The 26,683-nt window shown below is 38.8% G+C and overlaps 4 protein-coding genes across 12 annotated transcripts; 3 read left to right on the top strand and 1 right to left on the bottom strand.

Annotated features, from left to right (window-relative positions):
• Positions 1–547: 547 nt before the first annotated feature.
• Positions 548–7,047, bottom strand: LOC113684137 (death domain-containing ATP nucleosidase). Of its 9 annotated transcripts, none has more exons than XM_089200884.1 (6): positions 6,884–7,002; positions 5,877–5,950; positions 3,654–4,428; positions 2,785–2,970; positions 1,887–1,976; positions 548–1,258 (listed from the first exon to the last, which is right to left on the bottom strand). In XM_089200884.1, exons 3-6 carry the CDS (start codon positions 4,342–4,344, stop codon positions 984–986), a joined length of 1,242 nt encoding a protein of 413 aa, XP_089057010.1. In that variant the 5' UTR covers positions 4,345–4,428; positions 5,877–5,950; positions 6,884–7,002; the 3' UTR covers positions 548–983. The 9 variants fall into 9 exon arrangements, with proteins under 9 accessions (XP_089057010.1, XP_089057015.1, XP_089057011.1 ...); XM_089200889.1 differs by having other exon boundaries at positions 3,660–4,428; positions 6,884–6,988; XM_089200885.1 differs by having other exon boundaries at positions 5,911–5,950; positions 6,884–6,974.
• A 1,183-nt stretch (positions 7,048–8,230) lies between these two features.
• On the top strand, positions 8,231–10,848 carry LOC113684141 (uncharacterized). The gene is made up of 2 exons (XM_027201481.2): positions 8,231–9,251; positions 9,565–10,848. Exons 1-2 carry the CDS (start codon positions 8,751–8,753, stop codon positions 10,462–10,464), a joined length of 1,401 nt encoding a protein of 466 aa, XP_027057282.2. The 5' UTR covers positions 8,231–8,750; the 3' UTR covers positions 10,465–10,848.
• An 875-nt stretch (positions 10,849–11,723) lies between these two features.
• On the top strand, positions 11,724–19,469 carry LOC113684142 (protein sidekick-2). The gene is made up of 5 exons (XM_089200883.1): positions 11,724–14,191; positions 14,831–15,130; positions 15,836–16,144; positions 16,941–17,030; positions 17,327–19,469. Exons 1-5 carry the CDS (start codon positions 13,609–13,611, stop codon positions 17,329–17,331), a joined length of 1,287 nt encoding a protein of 428 aa, XP_089057009.1. The 5' UTR covers positions 11,724–13,608; the 3' UTR covers positions 17,332–19,469.
• A 157-nt stretch (positions 19,470–19,626) lies between these two features.
• Positions 19,627–26,345, top strand: LOC149048831 (fibronectin type-III domain-containing protein 3a-like). Its single transcript, XM_089200881.1, has 6 exons — positions 19,627–19,838; positions 22,307–22,917; positions 23,787–24,092; positions 24,308–24,616; positions 25,557–25,646; positions 25,943–26,345. Exons 2-6 carry the CDS (start codon positions 22,335–22,337, stop codon positions 25,945–25,947), a joined length of 1,293 nt encoding a protein of 430 aa, XP_089057007.1. The 5' UTR covers positions 19,627–19,838; positions 22,307–22,334; the 3' UTR covers positions 25,948–26,345.
• The last annotated feature ends 338 nt before the right edge of the window (positions 26,346–26,683 follow it).

Below are 26,683 nucleotides of genomic sequence, written 5' to 3' on the forward strand. Positions count from 1 at the left end.
GACAGTTTCGTTTCAGACTTGCAATGTCGTTGAGTAGTTTATCAGACTCCTTAATTATGCAAACATAGCTAAGGTCACTCTGACGTAGATTCATGACGGTTACATGTTACTTTCTCCAATGGATTAAAGTCGTTAATTTATAAATATATATTAATTTCCTATTTATTTCGTATCATAATGATTCTTTTGCATTCAGGGAATGACTTACTTTAAATGTTTTCTTAACCTATCGCTTCTCTTGTGGTATGAAAACAGAGTTTTATTTTCGGTCAGAATTTTATTCTATTTTTAGAGCTTATCCTATTCAAGTCAATCATCCTTAGGTTAAGCAGGCAACCGGTCATTGTTTATCGCTTGGGGGGGGGGGGGGGGTTCCCTTCGTTTGATTCGCTCTCCATTAGATAGGCATAGGTTTATCATTATATAGGATGATTATTAGCATTATAATCCTATATAATGGTTGGGTCAATTTTTTTACGGCGATGAAGTCCTGGGAAGGCAGAGAGTTTCTAAATGTAAACACGTACGTAGTGTCCACTCAGCATGGATTTGTGTTGTTGTATATTAAAGAGCTAATATTGTTTTGACTACTTCATTACATGGTAGTAATGAAGTGAAATCGCAATTATAGTACAAGCAATCGCTTTAGAATTATCATCAATGTTAATTGAAGGCAGGATTTTTCAGGGGAGTTATAATTTGTAAAAAAAAGCTCCTTGATAGATTAATACAATATACACGATTTAAAATGCAACGAAAATAAAAACAACGTATGACAAGGAAAACTTATCATGAGATTCCAGCTCACCATCCATCTAACTTAAAAATCTAATGGGAAAAACTGGTGTATAAATGCCATTACCTTTGAAAGAGTAACTCATTATTGAAGCCAACAGATTATTTTTGGACAACTGTTGATCGTTTTGTCCTTATTTCAAAAAACCTATTTGCATCAGCAACTACTGAAAAGTCATTTAAGTCTCTCATTGACAGCATATTTCGTTCGCCAAATCCTTACGGGTTACCAAGTCATGACATAGGGCGTCATGTAAGACAAGATAGTTTGCTTTTTCACCCTCTCTTCTTTTCCAGTGAAGCAACATTTGATATGGCTTTTCGGTGAATTCTTTATGGTTTTCGTCAAAAGCGTCCAGTTCTGGTTCCTTAAACTTTAAACGTCTTCCAAGTGGCTTCCAGTCTACGCCGATGTTTCTCGAAATTGTCTCTAATTCTTCGTCACTGGGCTTGCCATTCTTGACTGAATATTGAAAAAGTAAAGTTAATGTTTGTAAGATATTCTTAATAAAGTAATTCTTGTTCTACGTAATAGATGGATGATTGGTTAGCGTCAATCATCCTGTCATGGAGTTATTCCTTGATCTCTTTGGAGGAATACAATGCATCACTTCAGACTAATTATTTCAAAGCTGTTATGATTCTCTCCAATTGAAAATCTTTGGCTGGAAATTGGAGCTTTTTGGTCCGGCCAAATATCACCAAACATGTAAGAACTATTCTGTTTTACCGATCTGTTTATGTTTTGCTCGAGAAAGACAAAACTTACACAATGAAAAAAGAAGCAAAGCAGTTGCGACGTTTTGTAGTAGTTCTCCTTTAAGTTTTATGGCAAACAACGCACAGGCGGGCGTACGGTCGGACAAACAGACAGGCGGAAGGACAGACAGACAGATGGGCAAACGGTCGTACGGAAGATTGCACAGACAAACAAGATCATAGACAAAGGCTGGCAAGCAACCACGCAGATATCCAGTGCGGGATTGGGAAGTAGAAAAAATAACATGGAAGCAGGAAAGCAGACAAAAAGACAGTCGTTTAAGAAGATAGACAAATAACAGATTGAAAAGTCCATATCGGCAAAAGTGTACCTTTGTTGTCCATGGCAGTGATAACCTCTGGACGCTCTATACCCGGGCTCCCTGCTGATGCAGGTACACTTGCACCGATGTCACTTGATTCTAAACAAAATAATTCAAGAATTTAGAAAGCAAAAACTCAAGCTTCCTTCTTTCCAACAGGAAAATATTTTAATTCACGTAGACTAGACTGGCCCTTTATTAATGAACCATCGGTATTTTCAGTTCACAGGGAAGTAACTCGGGTTTTGATTCAGGTATGTTAAAAAGCCTAATATGTTGACGTATTTTGAAAATTCACTCAATGCATAAGATTAATAACTTGCTATACAGAACTTAGATTGAAATAAAACCACAATTAACGTTCTCTTAATATTCATGCAATCTCAGTTACTTTGCCATTATACCATCCCATGCTCAGTGGTTCTCGACAACTTCAATAATTTTACGTCTACCTGCACAGCCAGTTCCTTTGTGGGAGTTTTGAACGAGAACGAGGAGAGGGGATTTAGGAAAGAGAAATAGTGCTTTTCATTCTGAGTTTAGCTGATTCTTTTCCTGGCTAAGCCTATTACAAGCAATTTTACATAATGGATGGTCTGAAATAAGGTAAACCAAGATAATCTTCGTATAAATAAAGGGGGCAAGTTTCTAGAGAAACTTTGGAACTCTAGAGCTCTAGAACAAAAATATTTATCTCTTAATCGTAACTCCTAATCCTCACAGTATCAATGGTAACTTCAGAAACTCTTTAAGGTTGCCAATTATAATATAAATTGAGTTAATGAACCAAAATATCTTGTAAGATAATCATAATCATATATGAGGTTGATTATGGTCACACAATTTATAAATCTATGAGGATATGAGAACCAATTATTTGGTTTCAAGAAAAAGAGAGTGACGTCACCTTTATAATGTGGCCAGCTTTGGAAAACAACGGAACCATACAACATATTTTCCACAACTGAGGCTGACATTACACTTGCAAAGGTCTTCCACTCATCGGTAATTCCTCCAGTGCCATCTGCATAGCCTGATATTCCCTTAACGACAACCCATTCCATTTTCAAGTCATACGCCGCAACATAAACCCCTAAAGAGAGAAAAACATTACTCCATATAACTAGTTGAAACTAAAGGCTTTTTGTGTGGCTGCGTTAAAGAGGATTTCCTTCTTCTTATATACATCACCGTGAGAATTGACATTGGATTTGAAAACATTTGAAATGTAACAAAGCAGTTAACTCCTAGATACTCAATCAGTTGCCCAAAAAATAAATGGTTAAACTTCGAGACTGGTTCCTTTCTCCATTTCCTTTCGTCTGCAATCCCCGGTTTCCAAACGGAGTTGGACCCCTCCTGGAGTTGGGCCTCCGGCCCATGTCCACTAGGGTATATGAACCCCACTCTCGCAGATTCGGACTATCCTTTAAAAAATTTACAATTTTTTTTTCCTCTATCATGAATTTATCATTTTATAATTAGGTCAAATTTTTGTCAACGCTTCTTTTATTGTGGACACAAAATTCCTAAATAATTACATGAGTGACAAACGCATTTTTTTCATGTAATCTTTTCAATCTTTTCCATATCCACTAGTGGGTATATGCTCGGGAGGGGGAAGATGTGGTCCAAATTTGCAGTGACACCGGCAATCGCTTTGTGTAATGTTTCGATTCACTTTTCGAAAGAAAAACTTTAGATCAGTTTCTATCAATACCGCGATCTCTATCCTTGGAGTTAAATATGAAAGCTGTTTTAAAACACAAATCTGACCTTCACCCTCTCTATCAATTGCTTTTGCATCGGGATAAAGACGAATTAGTTCGTCATATCTCTGTTTGTCACAGACAAACTCTGGGCCACTCAGATACTCCGCATCACAATGAACTTCAATTTCTCGTGAGGAAGGGTCACGCAATGGTGGTTTCCAACCAGCAGCTGCATCCTTGATAAGTTGCAACATGTTTCGACTTACGGGAACACGAGTAGCACCTGTTGATTGGACCTCACCACTCTGGACAATTCGAGAAGCATACTGAGTCATCTTAGAACACACGACTACGTCTCCCAGTCGCGTTTCACAACGCTGCAGCCCACTGCAGCACCCCACAGCGAACACTGCCTTAGGCTTGAGTATAGTAACGGCATTTTTTACGACGATTGTTGACCCACCAGTTGTGTCTGAACCCTCCTGGCATTTCATTAGCGCCACTTTCAAGGGTTCATCTATACCTATTCCCCCAAAATAAACATCACCAAGTGCCAGGGTATAGCTTTTGAAGGAGTTCTTTAACAACTTATAGCAACTTAAAAACTCGCAGTCCTTAACTGTGAGTAACATAATGTCTATCGGAAGTTTCACATCGCCCCAAGGTGTTCGATCTCTGGGCAGGTTTCTAGGTTTTGGAGGAGTGAAGCCCTCAGCAAGAGACGGTGGTTTGTCTTCAATGCTTCGTGCAGACATGCTGTTCGTATTAGTCTTATTACTTTTGTAACTCTACAGATTCTCTTGTGTCATGGGCTTGAAGGATCCAACAATAGACAACAGCTGAAATAAAAGAAATGTAAAATAAAATTGTGGATAGAAGGTTGTTTAGTGTCTAAACAGACAAAGAGAGAATTCCTGCAAACTATGCTAAAAGTTCAGCCAAATAAATCCTTTAGGGGATATTTATCCAATGCAGTTTGCAGCTACTTAAGTGCACCCCTTTCCCACCCTTACATAATTTAAATGAATCTTTTCCAAAAGTTTTGAGTGAAAAAAAAAAGATGCAAAGAGCTGATTTCTCAGAGTAGATGTGGCCTCTAAAAACTTTTAAAATGGAGCTTAACAGTTCTCCCAGTTGCCCTTGCACCCACCCTCCCAGCCAAGTACTGGTGTCCCCCAACTAAGATTTAACAAATGCAACCCAACTAATGTGGAAATATATTTCCACATTAGTGGAAATATATTTCCACATTAGTGGAAATAAATATATATATATATAAATAACTTAGCTTTTTATGATTACAGCTACATGCATGAGGCAGAAGATAAAATCTGGAATATACTATCCAAATAGTACATCACACAAGCAATTGAGCTGGTCACTCTGCAATAGAGAAAAAGATGGCACAATGCTTGCAAACTCTGGGTAAATCAACCATTTTGATGTAGGCAAATAGTTTTGAAATACCTGGAAGGTGTTGTGTAAGTCATTTCAAAAATGCCTTTGGAATGCATTGTGGGTGGTTGTCCTCACAATAGATGGGCCCATGAGATCCTTACCCAGAGTGGCATCTTTACCCAGAGTTCCAAGTGCGTTATTCTATCTTTTTCTGTATTATGCATTGGATAGTCAGTCCATGACTGACACTCTAATTACATGAATTCAGTAGGTCAAACAGTGAATCACTTACTCAATTAATCAGTCAGCTTATTACTTAATCTATCAATTATAAATAGGACTTATGCTGAATCAAAACCCCAGAATTCTACTATCTATGGTGAGGCCACAAAATTCATAAAGTTCAGGTGAATTATGAAATCCTTATGCAAATACCAGTACCTATACCATTGCCAATATATCTACATGTATCAATCAAAATTACACTTGACTAATTTGAAGTCTTGGAGTCTAATACAGAATTGTAGCAAGCATCTGTCTTTAAAAAAAAAAAAAAAAACTATGGTTGTCAGATTTGTGGCGTTGACAAAATTACCCGAGCAAGTATTCATTGAGAAATAAAGAGAAGCTCTCAATTATCATATTTAAATTATATTCATAACTTGGCAAATTGTGTGATTAAATTCAATAGAACAAAGCTTGCTTCTTATTCCCACAGTGCACCAGGGCACTATGTTTTCCCATCTCTCATTAAGTATGCAGAGCACTATGATTGGTCAATTTAGCAGGTTATGTACCACTGCACAGCCCACTAATGTTAAAGTTCTGTTTGAATGGAAATCTTCCTCCTCTAATTTGAACCCAGTGATATAATAATTATCTTTCTAACCTTATTTCCTAGTCAATACTGTAAGTTATGGGACCTTGTTTTTTCCACTCAGATTTGGCCCACATACTTCAAGCCTATGCAATAATTTGGAGCAGAAAAAAACTTGGTCCAATTAACTTATAATGCAGACTTAAAACTTGTTTACTTTTTTAGTAAGAGGTATGTACACATTGAAGTATGATGGAGGAGAGTTCTGATCTCAAAACATTTTATCCTCTTTGCTGATAATATAACAAGTTGTGTTTAATATCATGAAATTGTCTGGAGATCACGCGAGAAGCTACAATTGCTCTTAGAGGGGAAAACATACAATCAGATCTTGGGAGTTTTAGGGTTCAGTGTTTACCACCGAGTTAGAGAAGCATTTTACGTTAAGACACATTACACATTTTAGAGTGAACAACAATTATGTGTAGAAAATGTTACTCGCTTTGTAAGGGGCGCAGGATAAAATTACGATCTACGGCCAGCTCGAGAATTACAGTTCGCGGTCCGATGTTTCTATAAACCAGTGTACAACATATCAGATCCCTTTGATAAATGTGAAATAAGTTCTGAATATTGCTAGCAACAACAATGCAGAAATTTGTAGACTACCTGTGTCATGTCATCTTACTGAAAGTATCTTGCCACTTCGTGTAAAAATGTGTACACACTGCAACTCACAAAACCTTAATGTTGCGATTAACTTTATAAATTAAACCGGAAGTAGAAGTTGATCGCTTGGGGAAGAGTGAATCTTCATTTGCAGTTGGAACGCGAAGATTGAAGTGGGGGTACAATAAGCAGATCCTGTGCTATTAGTTAGAATAGTTATAAACACTGAAAAGATGATGGAAGAAATAGAAATCATGCTTATTCTAATTTACAAAATCTATAATGATCGATTTTGCCCTCTGTCAACATTTATATGTAAAGGGTTGGCGTATACGTTTGGCACTAATATTTAATTCAAATAATCACATCGATTGCTGGGGAGATTATGAAGATCATAAAACCACACGTACCAGTCGACATGGCAGATAACATACCTCCGATTCCAAATTGTTGATAATCAAACCGCCAAATCTTGGCATCTACATGGACGCTTTGCCTCGTAACCAAACTGGTTTACTTGGAAACGAGGCTGCAATAATAAAGACGTGGATGGGACTGTTAGGACTAGCGGAACTGGACAGCGGCACAAGTAGATTTGACGACGTATTGTAATGGATTTAGGATATGAAAAGATTCTACAAGGTCCTAAAATCTAAAATTCTGGCATATCTTAAGTTTGAATGATGACGCGAGAACACTGTGTCAAGGAAGAAGAAAAAGTTAATTAAACAGGTGTGACAGCCTCTGGATCAGGTCTATATTGCGAAAGAACCAAAATGTTACTTTGGAAAACTACAAACTTAAATTACGTATAGGTGAAATAACCTGTATGAAGTGTGAGATAAAAGAAAACCATATACATCACGAAAGAGTAAATGGCGCAGGGCTTAATATGTGCAAAGTGAAGCCGCTGAAAATGACGTTTACTTTCTGATGGCGCGCTATGTCGATTGCTAGGCACTGAAAGCAAGCCCCTTGAAATCACTGCTGTAACTCGAAAGCAAAATATGGAATTCGAGTGCTTCCTTGCAATGCAGATTTGTAGGGTTAAAAGGTCGCTTTAAGCAAGATGAATGACTAAAAGCTACAACATTGTATGATCGAATCAGTTGAGAACTGAAGACATAAATTTCAGCGAAAGGCATCGCTTCGTGTTCAGAAGATCCGACACAAAACGCGAACTATATGGTGGTTAAATTTTACTGGTTTTACAGGCGCCAGGCTGTAATCACGCTTTATCAAAGGAAATGTTTTCGTTCCGAGTCATTAATTCAAGTAATATCGCATTACTCAGGGAGTAATCAGTGCAAGTGATTTTCAAGCTGAGGTATTTCTTTGGCTTTTGACCAATTTGCATACTTTCCGCGTGTAGCAAATGATCGCCTCTAGAGTGAACTGGGAGTTATATGTTCTTTTACTTTGCGTTTCGCTTTCTCTTCGATGTTTTTTTCCCTTCTAGACCTTCTAGCAACGATTTTCCGAATATTTAGAACTCCTAAGGAGAAGAGGCCACGAGTAGCACCAATCCAGATGGACGCCTTTTTTGTTTTGTTTTGTTGACAAAACTTTACTTGACAAACTTTATTTACGAATGCCTCTTGAAGAGCACTTCCTTTATCACGTTTTCTAAATTTTTAGTATAAATGTCTCGGCAGAGAGGACAATTTATTTTCTACAAATGGCCTCTGGCATAAAGATGTACGCATCATTACCCTTTTTTTTAAGCTTGATATCGGAGGAATGCAGCCAGCCAGAACAAAAGAAGTTGTTTGCTAACTTTATGATTGTAGTATCTCAGCTTTGAGAGGCATCTGAGGTTTCATGGCTTTGTTTACATGTTTGGCTCCGTTTGAATTCTTAATGTTCTATCTCAGGAGCTCGAGTTATCTTAACATCTTTGTAGGGAAGACGTTGTTAAGGGCCGGAAACGACATTCTGACAAAACTTGGAAATCCAGATCTATATCGTCCGCTCTAAAACTTCCTGTTTAAATATGTATCGTTTTAATTTTCTGAAAAAAAAAAAAAAAAACCCTAAATGTTTTATTCGCTGGACCAAATGGGTTCCTGGTTAGACACAACTGGTATTTTCTTTTCTTTAAACTCCTTTATTATGGTTGTTTGCATTAAAAAGAGAATATTTTATTCAGTTACGCGTGGTTAGCTCCTTTTTCGATAACTGTTGACGTCGTATATTTTCATTATCTGCTACATCAGGCCCGAACCGCGTGCATCTTTCCCACACTTACTCTCAGCTTACACACTGACGAAAAGTAATATGAAGTGGAAGCAATTCGCTAAGCTCTACATTGCCTTACTTCTATTGGCCAACTTTCACCAGATGTCGTCCACGCCATCGTCTAAAAAAGTAAACACAAGGACTAAGATGGACGACCCGACAGACAACTACGTATACGCGTGTCTCAAGTATGACTACCAGGTTCATGAAGCCTTAGCCTCTACAAAGCCACCCTTTGACAACTACTTCAACATTTCCCGTGCTATCTATCCATCCGAAGATGTATCCTCTAAACTTGTCAATATCTGGGTGCATTTTACCAACTCCTCTGTTAATCTGACAGAGGTAAATCAACTGAAGTTCATTTGGAGTCGGTCTTGTTTGTACGTGAGTGATCGATACCTCAGTCTAAGAGCAATGGGTCTCTATTCCTTGTTTACCATTTGGCCTGACAGGGGGCAAGAAGACCTTCATATAACACTATATCAGTTTTGTGATCCACGGCAGACAAAGAGAAAACTTATTAACTTTTTGTCAACGGTAAGACCAGAATTAGCATTCTTTGATTTCTCTCAGTAGTGCTTTCTATGTCTACATGTTTTAAATTTTGCATTCTTCAGCTATACTATCACACTTCAACACAAACGCTTCACGGATTTATTTGCACAACGCAGTCGCATAGCACTTTTGTCGAACATCTGTTAAAGTCCTCCGAAATGCTTTGGTATCGAAATATAATTTTTAAAAAAATTATATGGTTGTCGACTCCCTCCATGTAACAAAGTGGCACGAATAAACCCTGGGATATTTTTTAATTTGATCTGATTATTATATGGTTTTCCTTTCTCAACAGCTGGAGGACATCGCAATAAGTCCATCCTCGTTCAACCCATCGCTGAACAGTGTTGAATGTGTTGCAGACGGAGGTTACGAAAACCACCTCAAGAACATTAACAAGGCCTTCCCTCAAATCTGCTGGCTAATCCTATTTTCTTCTCTAATAGGAAGCAACTTAATACGCATGTTAGTTTTAAAATATTGTAGAGGTGAAAGTAGTAGGGCAAAATCGATTCTGTCATTAGTATTTGTTGTTCTCTTGTGTGGGACGATTGTTGCTATCGTCGCTGTTATTTACAGTAGTCAGGCCCAAATCATTTATCCTTTAACGTATCTTTTATTCATTCTTTTAATTTTTTTACTTTGTTCTGCTTATTACATGTTTCAGGCGGGTAACGAAGATAACAAAATCAATATCGTGTGTTTAAAATTTGGAAATGACGGAAAACTACATTCGAAAAGTATATTACTATGGACGACATATCCCGGAATTTTTATAGCCGTTCATCACGCCCTATGGGTGATGATCGGTATTATTACTGAGCCTTATTGGGCCCTACCAGTGGCAACATCATTCATCATGTTTGCATTTTTATTTTATGTTTTTTCTGCGCTTTATTTCTCGCAAAAGTGTCCCAAAAAGTGGGATACTTCGGCGAAAATTAACTTTGGATTCATGATTGCTGCAGGCATTTCCGTCGTGATGGTTCAACTCTCGTTTCTTTTAGTCGGAAATCAGTTCTTTGACGAAAGCCTGCTCTCAAGTGCTATTCAGAGCGCTTTGGTCGTCATGATAAGCATTTGGTTCCGCTCTATCAAAGACGAAAAAGCTAATCAACAAGTAAGTTATGCAGGTAACAACAATAGAAACATTGAAGCGAACGATACAGGTCTACAACTGCTTGATCGTGAGTGAATGTTTAGAATACTTCGTTAAACCTTTCACCCATCATAAAACGTGAATAAACTTCAGGGTGTGTCAGAAACCACGAAAAACACTTCTTTGTGCTTCTTCTTCTCCTGTTGTGAGTGTGTAAAGATATTAAAGTATACCTTCGTCGATAGTTAGATTGATTTTTAACTAAAAAATAGATCTTCCTTTGCAAAAGTACTGTGATGGATAGAAGCCAGCACAGGTTGTCTTGTTTCTCTCGAGGACATATTCCGAAGAAAATAAAGAAATGGCATCTTTGAGGTTTGAAACTTCTCTTGACCTTGTCATTTTTAAATCTGTATCCTTATCTCTGGCATGTATGTTTTAACTTAGGGCATAACTCAAATATAAAGTCAATGAGGAAAGATACATGTTCTGAAGAGTCAAACTAGATGCGAGGGACGGAGTCATAACTTCTAAAATGAAGTGAACAGTACTAGCTTAAAAGCTGTGTTCAACGATTATTCGCTCCAGCAATTGACATGCCGTGGATCACAACATTGTTATTCCACCACACATTTATTACGATTCACATTGCATGAGTGGCCACACGTGGCTCAGTGCGTGAGAGCTAGCACTGCAAGAGCCTATGAATGATTCATCGCGCCTCAGGAGGTGTCTAAGTTGCGGAACAGTCAAATGATTGAGTGATTTAAATATCCTCTTAAGTTTCGTTGATATCAAGTTACTCGTTCATTGAAATCAACTTGTCCGGAAATATTTTGTACAGTGGTTCTCTGTAGCTCTTTGCTAAGTTTTAAAACATCGTTCATTTGATCTTGAGCGCAGTTTCAGCGCTGCTTACTTGAATGAACGTCAATTGTATCCAGTTTGTTTATAAATACCACCATAATAAAGAGCAGCTTATCCGTCGATGCGACACTGATCAGTGGTGGCATTTGGATGGAGTTATCCTCAAATATTGTTTTTGATACTAGGGATATTCTATGTAAGTTTATCTCAACTAAACTGAAATGCGAAAAATGGTTCAAATTCGATCTAGAAAGTAACAGGAATACTTCCTATTGTGTCTCGATATTGGTCAACCATGCTGTCAAATGGCCGTGGTAACCATGAATCAAGCAGCATCTGGGAACGTTTCGGGAGCAAACTGAGTGGAAATTAGTGCACTGTAAGCTTTCCTTGGTGTGCTTTTGAGTGTAGAAATGATTAATACAAGTGGCAAACGAGCAGGTGTAAGTCGGCACTCTTAAGTGTAGCAACAATTATTCAGCTAAGGCGGAAATATTTATGCAAATTTCAGTAGAGATCGCTGCGCTCAAATATGTATATTGCGTTTTGACGTTGACGTTCGGTCGTTACACGGGAGAAATGTGAAGACATTCTCGAATTTAGGATTGAATCGACCACGCAAGTCATGTTGAAAAATCAGAGTGAATATTTTTTTTTTCACATTCTCCATTCTACGATTTAAAAAAGCGTTATGTCATTAGAACAAGAACATATTTGACCCGCCAGATATTTCCTCGACAAGTGAAGCTGAACAAGGCTAAGCCTAAAACTTGACAAAGCCAAGAAAACAATAAACCTAATGATTGAATGCACTGAGCAACGTTTCCTCGCAATTTTCGTCTGCCACACTATGAATAGAGTTGTTTTGAGGTCTAGTTACTCGTCCCGATCGGGTAGATGCAGGCTGGTTACTGCACGGCATGGAAATGTGTGGCTCCATCTCTGGATGGCCTATAAGGTCATCACGCAGTTTCTCCTCGTTCGATGAAGGATGTTCAAATCAAGGTAGAAGTGTTAAATTACTTCTCATGAAGTTTTTTTCATAACTGACATCTACATTGTAAGATCGTGGCTGCCCAGATTGCTATTCTTGGACAGTTGCTGGTTTGCGTTAATACTAAACCCACAAGCGATTGCGTTACTGAAGGCAACCTGACTTGATTTTGCCCTCCTCCTATTCTCAGTCTTGTATTACTGGCCATCTGACTAAGCTGATGGGGTGTTCGCATGCAAGGAAAAGCTTATCAGATTTGACGGCAGAACGTTAGCTTTGAACTCGTGTGGCTTTCTCCACCAAACGAAGGCATGGAACTGTTGAGAAAAGAGCTTCCCTAGAGAGAAACATTGCTCCAACCCCTTGATATTTTTGAGATACAGACCATCATCTTTTTTCAAGCTATAACTTTATTTATCTCTCGCGAGTTAAAGAATTGTTCTGAGGAAGGTAAAACAATGATGAGTTGTGATGCATTCAAGGCTTATGAATACATTTTCAAACTTTAGGTTAGGCACTGGATGTCACTGACAAAAGATAATTTTATAGCGTAAAAAACGAAAACTTTCGTAGTTTGCTTCTTTCCCATCGCACATAGTAGTAAAACTTCAAATTAAGCTTATATCGTGTATACATTTCCTTGGTTGAAATGAATTCCTGGAAAATTAAGTATTAAACGCTGGCCCTAAAAATCCCAAATTGATGTAAACCGACGATAAGGCACGGGAGAAAATGATTGGTTTATCCCTTTCAGTTGATCCCTACCATCATACACGTCGCTTGGCCAATCAGCGTAACTCAGAAGATAATAGACGATTTTATATGGTGGCCAGTAGCATGATAATCCAAGAAAAGACCGAACTCTATCACCCAATTTTTAATGAATATACGCAGGGATTCTGAGTCTTATTAAAGAAAGAGGTATTTTCTAAATCTTTTGAGATAAATGATGGGTATACCAGCGATATTCACTCCACAAATTTTGTAAATTTATTGATTTCATCGTGCCTATTGTTATCAGTAATTGCTGTTTGGTTGGCTGACGAATTATTGATTTGCGAGTTACTCATGCGATTGTGCATGCACAGTACCTCACCTGGCCCCCCATTTATTGGCTGAGATATAATTTCTCGACTTGATACTGCATTACAGCTTGTCGCGCATACTAAAATATAGATTCTCGTATCATCGACGGACGAAGACGGATGTGTTGTAACGGCTGGATGTGCTCACAAATTTTTTTAGGTATAAGACAACGATGTGCGCTCGCTGCTAGCCCCGGGGTTAATGTTAGAATCACCAGGAGAAGGTTTTTTTTACTTTTACTCATAAACTGAAACACTCTCTTTCAGCCTGGAAAAATCAGCGGAATCTTTAACATGGGAGTATTTGACAGTCTGTTGCAACCCCCAGAGAGGAAGGCGTTGTTTATGGTGGGAACTGGAAATAGCGAAAGAAAGGGGATTGGATGTGCAGTAGAATGTGAGGGGAAATATTATGTGCTCACGTGTAGAGATGTTGCCAGCCCTGAAGACGCAGGAGCAGACAATGAGCACGAATTTATCTTAGATCGCTATTGTTCGAATAATCCAAAGCATGTCGGCAAACATCGCCCGAAAGCCCTAGATATTCTGTGCGATGACAAGCGTAGTTTTCTCCTTCTCCCAGATGACCAAGTTTTGTGTTCGCATTTCCTTTTGAGTGCAGACAGTACAAAGAAAGAGAAGGTTTACTCATATTTTCTCAGTGATGATGGAAAACGAGCACAATCTATTGATTGGTCGTACAATAACAACACGAGGAAGTACTCCATTGGGCGTGACCTCGACAGAAAAAACTTTCTTGGTTCACCGGTGCTATATTCTGATAAGATGGATAAAACCTTTGTGGTTGGAGTGGTTGGTAAGGAAGAGAACACTTATCACCCAATTTTCTTCGAGAGCGCCTCACTTCCTTATCCTGGTAAGAAGCTTACTTAATCCTTACTTAGTTTGCTTCCTTTAAGTAACTTAGATTATAGTCCCACAATCATTGGGGTTTCATGTTCATGTCTTCAATGCAATAAGCTTTAAAAAGAAGCACTCTTAACGTTTCGCTCCGATCATTTCTCGTCGGGATAAATTTTCAATTTGGAAACCAAAAAAATCATGATACGAATAATGGTCATGGTCATTATACCAAATAAAGTGGTAATACGAGGAGTCTTTAAGACATTAAGGAACAGGCAAAAAAGTCTAGACCTCGAAACTACCCCCCCGGAGTGGCCCGCCCAGCCGGAGTTTATCCCGGTTACCTTAACATGAAGCGACTAGGAGTATTACTACTCCCACCTGGATGAGCTGTCAGATCATCGCAGGGTTACGGCCCCAGAATTTCATCAGGCTTTCCCACAATTATAATTAGCGAGCACCCATTTTTACTCCCGATTGTTGAGAGGCACTGTGAAAATAAAGTGTTTTGCCCAAGAACACAACACAATGACCCAGCCAGGTCTCGAACTCAGCCCTCTCGACCGGGAAAAGAAGTCCTTAACATAACAGCCATGATTCCTTAGTGTCAAAAGAAACCACTTGATTTTAATGGCTATCATCCTTCCTGCAGGTGCTCCCAGTCAAGTATATATTGTACCGGTTCCACGTGAAATAACTGAGGACAGGGTGACGTTGACGTGGACAGCACCTAAAGACAATGGAGGAGTTATAACAGAGTATACAGTCTATCAAAGAAAAGTTAATGGCTCACCTTCTGACTGGGAAAGAAAGCCAACTGGTCTACACTCTCTTCAGCATGAAATCGTTGGTTTAGAAAGGGGGAAAATGTATGAATTCCAAGTAACTGCCACAAACCGGTATGGTGAGAGCCCAAAAGGGGCGGACGCGACAAGGGGAGTAAGAGTGTTGGGTAAGGCTCTCAAATGTGGCTTTAAACTACATCTAAATGAAATTAGATTAAGAATATTTTATATACATGAATCTGCACTGTATGGGATGGGAAAGGGTTGTGGTAAAATACTGTGTTCGGCTGAAACCGCCGATGATGCGAGGACTTCTTTTTTTTTTCTCACGATTGAAAATGTAAATGAGAATGTGTTTTTAATATGTTTATGATTCCCTCTGCCTTCCACTCTTTTTGAAACCTGATGGGTGGCTCTTTGAGTAATAGAAAAAAAGCAAGAAGCATCAGGGTACTGAAATGTAGTTGAACTTTTCTAACATGTACTTGGTTCCTTGTAAAACTTTCCTTTAAAGAACTCTTTATAACATTTCGTTATTCCCGAGGTATTTTACCATGTCTGATAATCAGTATTGATACACAAAGACGTAGATAGAAAATCATCTCGCACTAAGACTCTTAACCTACGCTTAATTTTGTCGTAATTGAGGCTCAGAGTGAAAAGCGTAGTTTATAAACTCTTTCAAAAAATTTTCATTCAAGATTTCCGAAAAGTATTCTAGGTCTAGTTAGATTTGCAGTCAAGAAGTATTTTAAGGAATCAGTTTAGCAAAGAAGTCAGTAATGGCTCCGAGGCATATCCAGTATTCAGGATTATGATAGTGATACTACACAGATCAGAAAAGGTTGATGATGATTCCATCTTTTCTGCAGGTGTTCCCAATCAAGTGAAAATTGTAGAATATCCAAGTGAAATAATTGAAGACAGAGTGACCTTAACGTGGAGAGCGCCTGAAGACAATGGTACAGTTGTAACACAGTATACAGTCTATCAAAGAGAAGTCAATGAAGATGGTTCACGTTCTAACTGGAAAGGAGAGGCAACTGGTCGAGACGTTCTTCAATATGAAGTCGTTGGTTTAGAAAGCGGGAAAATGTATGAATTCCAAGTAACTGCCACAAACCAGTGTGGTGAGAGCACAAGGGTAGAGAAGGGCCCAAACATAGTCCAAATTGCATGTGGTAAGTTCCAGCCATTTTAAGTAACAATTAGATTGCATTATTGATTCAAATTTTTAATTTAGGGTACAGTGGTAGGAACCGAACACGGAGCCTTTAAAATCCGTCTTTAAACTTCACACGGTGAACATTCAAACATTTAAAAGCTGGCGAAATGATAAAACGACACTGGTAGTCCTATCCTGCCCACGACTCAATTTAGAAATTGTAAGAGATGCGCCGGAAGCAATCATTTCATCTTTTTACTTGGTGGCTTACTGGCTCTGCGAGTTATAATTAGGCTTTCTGATCTAAGCCTTCGCGGTCACAGGACATAAACAAAGAAATAGTTGGCATTTCGAAACACTGATCCTGAGTGAGATGCCGAAAAATCAGGGACCAGCGAATTTCTATAGCCTGGGAGAGTGAGGAGTGGTATATTTTGCGGGGATCACGTGGTTTTCCGGATGAACGGGTGAACTGTAGCCGCCAACAGGGTATAAAGGGGGGGGACCATGATAAATTGACGACTAATTAACTGACAACGAGGAGGGTATCATCAGAATATTGCAGAGACTTATGGGGGAGTCAGCTAAATCTTTATCTTGACACGACTAAAATCCTCCAATTCCAACCACAATCCCCTTGAAGGCGAAAGATAATGATTGGTTGGTCACTTCTCCATACACGACCAAGATTCTCTCTGTGGGGGGTCCTTAAAATCACTAAACCCTTATGACTTTCAGAGGTTCGGATGTAATGTTAATTATGGTGAAACTAACATTTTATAGACATTTTTAAATTTCCTCCTTTTTCATAGTTTCACCTGATTCATTATTGGAGTTTTTGCTATTCAAGATTTTTTCGTTTCTCAACAACACGATCTGGTCTTGGCGGAATTGGACGGAAGGTATTTGTTACAGTAGTTTACGTGTATTTCGTAAATGACTTAGGGACTGGAGATTCGGATGCGTCTTCTGGCTAGCTCAACTGTGAGAGTGCCTGACTGTCGTGTCTATCCTCTGATGGTTATCTTTATTTGGTATATACTAAAACAGTGGATAGTTTCGAAGGCGCGCTCTGATTGACTATGCAAACTCCTAGACTTGCTCTTAATTAAGGTGCCGATATGTGATAAACATAGGACACAGATCTGGACAAATCTTTGATTATCTATCTTTTTAATTATCTCGTGCCTCTCCATAGGTTGAAGAGGTCATGGACATCGAAAGTGAACCACACAATTGGTTAGAGTAATTTAACGTAGCCTCAAACAATATTGGCCGCGGCATTTAAAACAATTTACATCAGTTTTAATTTACGTTACATATGAAACAATGGATGGCGTCGAAGCTGCGCTCTGATTGGGTACTCAAACTCTAAATATATATCCTTTGCTATTTATCTCCTATAACTCGTGCGGGATTTGCGCCTAAAAATAAATATTGTCATCGTTGTTAGTATAAATGAGTTAAAATCGTTTCTTGCGTGTTTGTCTATACTAAAATTACTAGTCACCTTTGAGCAACTGAAGAGACAAAATCGCGTGTCGCCAATTTTTTGGTATAATGACAATAATAAACTGACATTTTCATATATGCAGGTGTATACTGAAAAATTATAAGAACGTATTTTTGACAGAGCCGGATTTCTTTGGCGAAAGTCTTATTCAAAGATGACAGCTTAATATTTAAGTTTGCAAACATCTTCAACTGATAGGGGCTAAAAATGTTCATCAAAACAGGTCGGATTAACTTGGATGTTAATGTGGTGATAAAACCAGTCATCAGAACCAAAGGATAGAAATTCAACCAGGACACCTATCATTTGAATCCCAATTGACGTTGTTTTAATTGTAGAATGATTGAATACCGAAGAGCTCAAGTGGTATACCTCAGTAGACTATTGTTATTTTAGGGTAGGGGCAGATGGGCAATGGCTCAGATTCTGACACTGAATTGATCCAGACGCAGTTACAAACTTCGAATTGATCTGCGCATAAGCTATGTGATGTGTCTTGTCCATCTCACTTAGTCCTTGCAAAGTTAAAAGTTGACGTGAACATTCATAGGGCCATCGTTGGTGCCCATTTAATGAAAGACGCTTTTTTATGTAAGGCTCATTTTTTTACAGTCATCAAGTTGCTCCAAAGCAAACGTTTCAATAGCAATTGTCTTGCCCATAAAAAATTACTCTGTTCCATGTGGCATGGACATTTTTCGGGTTTTGATTTGGGGGGCTTTGCAGATTGGCCTGAAGCTGCAAGGTTGAAAAACTTTTGGGGATACGTAAGTGGGCTAGGGTAGGTTTTTCATTCAGTTTCCTTACTGTATCAGTCCTTATAGGCGGAAAACTTTACGATTTACTAGAATTCAATTAAATGAATCAAATGTGTGGAGTGCGCTGTCTGTTAGACTTTTATAGTAGTTTGGAATGTTTCTTTTCTTTACCTGATGATTTGTAATTTCCAGCAATTCGCAAACTAAATTTTTAGCGGAAATTCAGGTTATAATTTCGGCAGTCCAGTAATTTAAAAGACCCACCTTCAAAATGTTCATACCATATGGTATCACATACACTTTACAACGGGTGGGCGTCCCATATCTATAGTTAAAAGTATCTATATTATTACACATGCAAATTGAATAATGAAAAAAAAGAAAAACACTTCTTTGTACGTCTTCTTCTCTTGCTGTGAGTGTGTAAAGATATGAAAGTATACCTTCGTCGATAGTTAGGTTGATTTTTGGGTCAAAAATAGATCTTCCTTTGCAAGATTACCGTGTGATGGATAGAAGCCAGCACAGGTTGTCTTGAGATAATTTTCGGCCGAGTCAGATGGCTTATTTATTACCTAAAAATTACATCATGTATTACAATTGTTTGTTATTTACTGAATGTTCACCTGTGAAGCTATAGAAAAATTAAGAGCACGATAAAAATGGTAAATGCTGGTAGGAAGAGAGTCGACCTTGCTGAGTGTGCCAGGTCTCGCGAACTCGAGAAATAGTCTACTCCTTACACTGATCACTGATGGCTCCGTGATTTCCCACCTAAACTCGTGATGCCAAGAACTCTCTTGTCCTGTCGTTATCAAGGTCGCCAGTTAGCCTTGAGAACGTTTTGCGATTACTACTCACTCCATTTTAGAAGTTATGACTGTGTCCCTCGTAATCTAGTTTGACTCTTCAGAACATGCGTCTTTCCTCATTAACTTTATATTTGAGTTATGCCTTAAGTTAATCCAAGAAACCAGGTAGGAGACAGACACTTAATTCATTTGGGGGCAATTTTTTTCTCAAGGACATATTCCGGAGAAATAAAGAAATGGCATCTTTGAGGTTTGAAACTTCTCTTGACGTTGTCATTTTTAAATCTGTATCCTTATCTCTGGTATATATGTTAAGCTATGTGGTATAGACGATTATTCGCTCCAGCAATTGACACGCGGTGGATCAAAACATTTTTATTCCGCTACACATTTATTATGATTTACATTGCATGAGTGGCTACACGTAGTTCAGTGCGTGAGAGCTAACGCATCACGCCTTAGGAGGTGTCTAAGTTGCGGAACATTTAAATGAATGAGTGATTTAAATGTCCTGTTTAGTCTCGTCGATATCAATACATTGATGCACTGACTTTGTCAAGTTTCTCGTTCATTTTCATTAACTTTGGAAATACTGCATTTTGTACAGTGGTTCTCCCAGCTCTTTGGGTAAGTTTTTAAAACATCGTTCGTTTGATCTGAGCACAGTATCAACGCTGCTTACTTAAAGGCGGATAAATGTCGACTGTATCCAGATTTGTTTATAAATACCACTATGATAAAGATCAGCTTATCTGTCGATGCAATACTGATCAGTAATGGTATTTGGGTGGAATTATCCTCAAATATTGTTTAATATATTAATATACTAGGTATATTCTATGTAAGTTTATCTCAACTAAACTGAAATGCAAGAAATGGTTCAAATTCGATCTAGAAAGTAACAGGAATACTTCATATTGCGTCTCGATATTGGTCAACCATACTGTTAAACGGCCGTGGTAGCCATGAATCAAGCAGCATCTAGAAAAGTTTCGTGAGCAAACTGAGTGGAAATTAGTGCACTGTGAGTTTTCCTGGGTGTGCTTTTGAGTTTAGAAATGATTAATACATGTGGCAAACGAGCAGGCGTAAATCCGCACTCTAAAGTGTCGAAACAATTATTTAGCTAAGACGGAAATATTTATGCAAATTTGAGTAGAGAACGCTGGGCTCAGGAAATATATATTGCGTTTTGGCGTTAACTTTCGGTGGTTACACGGGAGAAATGTGACGACATTCTCGAATTTAGGATTGAAGAAGTGAATCATTGTTTTTCTCACATTCTCCACTCTCCGGTTTAAAAATGAGTTATGTCTAAAACTCGACAAAGCCAAGAAAACAATTAGCTTAATGGTTGAATGCATTGAGAAACGTTTCTTCGCAATTTTCGTCTGCCGCACTACGTAGGTCTAGGTCTAGTTACTCGGCCCAATCGGGTAGATGCAACCCCTTGATATTTTTGCGATACAGACTATCATCTTTTTGCAAGCCATAACTTTATTTATTATATACTCAACAAAATATCGCGTTTCTGATTGGTCAATGATGAATGCATAAATAGGTTATAGAGTGCAATAGAGGTTATAGAGTGCAATACGGAGAAGTTGCCATGGAAACACCGGGGAAGGGCCAAATTTGAACACCAAATTATAAAAAAATGGCTGACAGCCGGTTTGCTTTGTCAAACCAAAACATCGTTGAGCAACTTAAAGAAAATGCGAAAAACAAAAACACGTTGAAAGCTACACAGACCTGGTTAAATGTCTGGCAAACATGGGCGACTCAACGAAAAGTAAACCCAAAAATGGAAGAATACGAGCACGAACAACGCGCTTTTAATAACTGAAATTTAGCTTTTGAGTTCGGCTTGTAATATTTTCTGAGAAACTTTCAAGAACTTCACGCTTGATTTACCTGTCACAACATTACATTTTTGATTGGTTCAAATAAAACATGTGAGCATTTTGGAACCCATTGAAGTGTTTTTTTGTAGTACGTAAGGCGTGCAGAGTAGCGCGATGGAGTAATTTTGTCGAGAATATAATAAATAAAAAATCGTATGAACCTGATGTTTTGAAAGTTCTCATTTTGAGAACTTTCAAAACATCACTCGTGCCCATAAATCACAAAATGCACTCGCGTTCATACGATTTCCTATACTTATCTCTCGCGAGTTAAAGAATTGTTCTGAGGAAGGTAAAACAATGATGAATTATGATGTATTCAAGGCTTATAAATACATTTTCAAACTTCAGGTTAGGCACTGGATGTCACTGACAAAAGATAATTTTATAGCGCAAAAAACGAAAGCTTTCGTAGTTTGCTTCTTTCCCATAGCACATAGTAATAAAACTTCAAATTAAGCTTATATCGTGTATACATTTCCTTGGTTGAAATGAATTCCTGGAAAATTAAGTATTAAACGCTGGCCCTAAAAATCCCAAATTGATGTAAACCGACGATAAGGCACGGGAGAAAATGATTGGTTTATCCCTTTCAGTTGATCCCTACCATCATACATGTCGCTTGGCCTATCAGCGTAACTCAGAAGATAATAGACGATTTTATATGGTGGCCAGTAGCATGATAATCCAAGAAAAGACCGAACTTTATCACCCAATTTTTACTGAATATACGCAGGGATTCTGAGTCTGATTAAAGACAGAAGTCTTCTGAGATAAATGATGGGTATGATAAGAATACCAGCGATATTCACTCCACAAATTGTGTAATTTTTTTATTTCATGGTGCCTATTGTTATCAGTAATTGCTGTTTGGTTGGCTGACGAATTATTGATTTGCGAGTTACTCATGCGATTGCACATGCACAGTGCCTCACCTGGCCCCCCATTCACTTGCTGAGATATAATTTCTCAACTTGATACCGCATTACAGCTTGTCGCGCATACTAAAATATAGATTCTTGTATCATCGACGGACGAAGACGGATGTGTTGTAACGGCTTGATGTGCTCACAAATTTTCTAAGGTATAGGACAACGATGTGCGCTCGCTGCTAGCCTCGGGTTTAGGGTTAGAATCATCAGGAGGAGGTTTTTTTTACTTTTACTCATAAACTGAAACACTCTCTTTCAGCCTGGAAAAAATCAGTAGAATCTGTGACATGGGAATATTTGACGATCTGTTGCAACCCCCAGAGAGGAAGGCGTTGTTTATGGTGGGAACTGGAAATAGCGAAAGAAAGGGGATTGGATGTGCAGTAGAATGTGAGGGGAAATATTATGTGCTCACGTGTAGAGATGTTGCCAGCCCTGAAGACGCAGGAGCAGACAATGAGCACGAATTTATCTTAGATCGCTATTGTTCGAATAATCCAAAGCATGTCGGCAAACATCGCCCGAAAGCCCTAGATATTCTGTGCGATGACAAGCGTAGTTTTCTCCTTCTCCCAGATGACCAAGTTTTGTGTTCGCATTTCCTTTTGAGTGCAGACAGTACAAAGAAAGAGAAGGTTTACTCATATTTTCTCAGTGATGATGGAAAACGAGCACAATCTATTGATTGGTCGTACAAAAACAACACGAGGAAGTACTCCATTGGGCGTGACCTCGACAGAAAAAACTTTCTTGGTTCACCGGTGCTATATTCTGATAAGACGGATAAAACCTTTGTGGTTGGAGTGGTTGGTAAGGAAGAGAACACTTACTACCCAATTTTCTTCGAGAGCGCCTCACTTCCTATTCGTGGTAAGAAGCTTTAGAAACAATTGTCTCCCTTTCCTTTTCCTCCGAAAATAATGACTCAGGGAGAGCCACAAATGACGTATATGATTCTTTCTTTCTGCCCACAAAGGACAAGTTACCTTTATCGTCAGACATAAAGCTGTGATAATAAAGCTCTAGATTATAGTGGATACACGGAAACTCCCAACCCCCTCCCCCCCCTCTTCCATTACGATATCACTTGTATTGAAATCCTTAATAATTATGCTTCCTTAAAATAACTTAGATTATACTCCGACAATCATTAAGGTTTCATGTTAGCATGGCGTCATTGCAATAACCTTTAAAAGAAGCTATCTTAACGTTTCGCCCCGATCATTTCTTGTCGGGACAAATTTTCAATTTGAACACCAAAAAATCACAATACGAATTATGGTCATGGTCATTATATCAAATAAAGAGGTAATACGAGGAGTCCTTTAGACATTAAGGAATAGACAAAGAAGTCTAGACCTCGAAACTCCCCCCCGGATTGGCCCATTCAGCCGGAGTTTATCCCGGTTCCCTTAACATGAAGCGACTAGGAGTATTACTACTCCCCCCTAGGTGAGCTGCCAGTCCATCGCAGAGTTACAGCCCCAGAATTTCATCAGGCTTTCTTCAGTGACAGTTACAATTAGCTAGCAAACATTTATACTTCAGGGTGGAGAGGGGCATCGTGAGAGTGAAGTGTTTTGCCCAAGAACACAACACATTGACCCAGCCATGTCTCGAACCAAGACCTCTCGACCGGGCAAACAAGTTCCTAACATAACAACCATGATTCCCGAGTGTCAAAAGAAACCACTCGCATCCAAAAAGGATGATTTTAATCGCTAGTGTCCTTCCTGCAGGTGCTCCCAATCAAGTACATATTGAAGCAGTTCCATTTGAAATAACTGAGGACAGGGTGACGTTGAAGTGGACAGCACCTAAAGACAATGGAGCAGTGATAACAGAGTATACAGTCTATAGAAGAGAAGTCAATGAAGATGGTTCACGTTCCGACTGGGAAGGAAAGCGAACTGGTCTAGACATTCTTCAGCATGAAGTCGTTGGTTTAGAAATCGGAAAATTGCACGAATTCCAAATAACCGCCAAAAACCGATGTGGTGAGAGCCCAAGAGGGGGGAAAGCGACAATCAGAGTGAAAGTGTTGGGTAAGGTTCTCAAACGTGGCTGTAAAATACAACTAAATAAAAACAACTAAACGAAATGAAATTAGAATATACAGATGACCCGACCAGGTCACGAACTCAGACCTCTCGACCAGGCGAATAAGTCCCTAACATAATAGCTATAAAATTCCTGAGTGTCAAAAGAAACTACTTGTATCCAAAAAGGTTGATTTTAATCGCTAGGATCCTTCCTGCAGGTGCTCCCTATCAAGTACATAGTGTAAGAGCTCCACGTGAAATAACTGAGGACAGGGTGACGTTGAAGTGGACAGCACCTAAAGACAATGGAGCAGCAATAAAAGAGTACACAGTCTATAAAAGAGAAGTCAATGAAGATGGTTCACGTTCTGTCTGGGAAGAAGAGGCAACTGGTCGAGGCGTTCTTCAACATGAAGTCTTTGGTTTAGAAAGCGGGAAAATGTATGAATTCCAAGTAACTGCCACAAACCGGTGTGGTGAGAGTACAAAGGTAGAGGAGGGTCCAAACATAGTCCAAATTGCATGTGGTAAGTTCTAGTCATCTTAAGTAACAATTAGATTGCATTATTGACTCGAATTAATAATACAGGCTACAGTAGTGGGAACCGAACACAGAGCCTTTAAAATCCGTCTTTAAACTGCAAACGGTGAACAGTCTAATATGTAAAAGCTAGCGAAATGATAAAATGATCTTGGTAGTCCTATCCTACCCATGACTCACAATTTTGGAAATAACGGAACGTTTTGTTGGATTTTGTAGGTCATATTAGCAGGGTAGGCTCTTGATATTCATTATTTCATTTTCATAACTTGAATTTTTCTTTAGAAATTGCATGAGCTGCGCCGGAAAAATAACCGCAAGGAGCGATCATTTCACCTTTTTATTTGGCGGCTTGCTGGCTCCGCGAGTGATTTTTAGGCTTTGTGCCTGATAATAAGCCTTCACGGTCATGGGAAACAAAAAAGGATATAGTTGGCATTTCGAGACAATCCTAAGTGAGATGCCGAAAAAATTAGGGACCAGTGAATGTTTTTATCGCCTGGTAGGGGGGAAGAGGGGTGGATTTTGCGGGATCACGCGGTTTTTAGGGCGAACGGAAATGGGGGATCAATGGTCGCCAACAGAGTATAAAGGGAGGGGGGGGGGGGGAAGCAGGGGAACTATAATAAATTGATGGCCAATTAACTGACAACGAAGTGGGAGATCATCAGAATATTGCAGAGTCTTATGGGGGAGTCAGCTGAATTTTTATCGTGACACAACCAAAATCCTCCAATTTCCAACCCACACCACCTCCAAGGCGAAAGATAATGATCGGTTAGTCACTTCTCCATACACGGCCAATATTCTCTCTCTGAGAGAAAAAAACCACTCAACCCTTATGACTTTCAGAGGTCCGAATGTAATGTTAATTATAATGAAACCAACATTTTATAGACATTTCTAAATTTCCTCCTTTTCCATAGTTTCACCTGATTCTTTATTAGAGTTTTTGCTGTTCAAGAGCTTTTCGTTTCTCATCAACATGATCTGGTATTGGTGGAATGGGACGCAAGGTATTTGTGACCGTAGATTACGTGTATTTAGTAAATGACTTAGGGATTGGAGATTCGGATGCGTCTTCTGGCTAGCTCAACTGTCAGAGTGCCTGACTGTCGTGGCTATCCTCTGATGGTTATCTTTATTTGGTATATACTAAAACAGAGGATAGTTTCGAAGGCACGCTCTGATTGACTATGCAAACTCCTAGACTTGCTCTTAATTAAGGTGCCGATATGTGATAAACATGAGACACAGCTCTAGACAAATCTTTGATTATCTATCTTTTTAATTATCTCGTGCCTCTCCATAGGTTGAAGAGGTCATGGACATCGAAAGTGAACCAGACAATTGGTTGGAGTAATTTAACGTAGCCTCAAACAATATTGGCCACGGCATTTAAAACAATATACATCAGTTTTATTTTACGTTAAATTAGTACCTATGAAACAATGGATAGCGTCGAAGGCGCGCTCTGATTGGCTACTCAAATTCTAAATATAATTATATCCTTTGCTATTCATCTCCTATAACTTGTGCGGGATTTGCGCCTAAAAATAAATATTGTCATCGTTGTTAGTATCAATGAGTTAAAATCGTTTTTTGTGTCATTGTTTATACTAAAACAACTAGTCACCTTTGAGCAACTGAAGAGACAAAATCGCGTGTAGACCATTTTCCGGTATAACGACAATAATAAACTGATACTTATCAAACTCTTTCCCTAGTGCGACGAACATTTGTTTTTCTCGGTTCCAGGTGTACGCAACCACTAACCCCACGTAATGCGCATGCTCTCCGTTACGAATTTTCAAAATGGCGGACAAGCCAAAGAAAGAAAAAAACAAAGCGATTTTGCAATGAATACTCAACATAAACCCTCGTTAGAAAGGCGAATCCACGGAGGAATGATACAAAACTGTATGATACTGAGATCGATATGATATTAAATCGATACCGAGGGCCCGTTTCCAACTTGCTAAGAAGCGCATTTAATTGCTTTCCGCCACGATCACTAGCTTTCTTGACAGCCTTCTGAAGACAGAATACTTTC

The sequence above is a fragment of the Pocillopora damicornis genome, chromosome 3 (assembly GCF_964200805.1).
Source record: "Pocillopora damicornis chromosome 3, jaPocDami1.2, whole genome shotgun sequence".
Lineage (NCBI taxonomy): Eukaryota > Metazoa > Cnidaria > Anthozoa > Scleractinia > Pocilloporidae > Pocillopora > Pocillopora damicornis.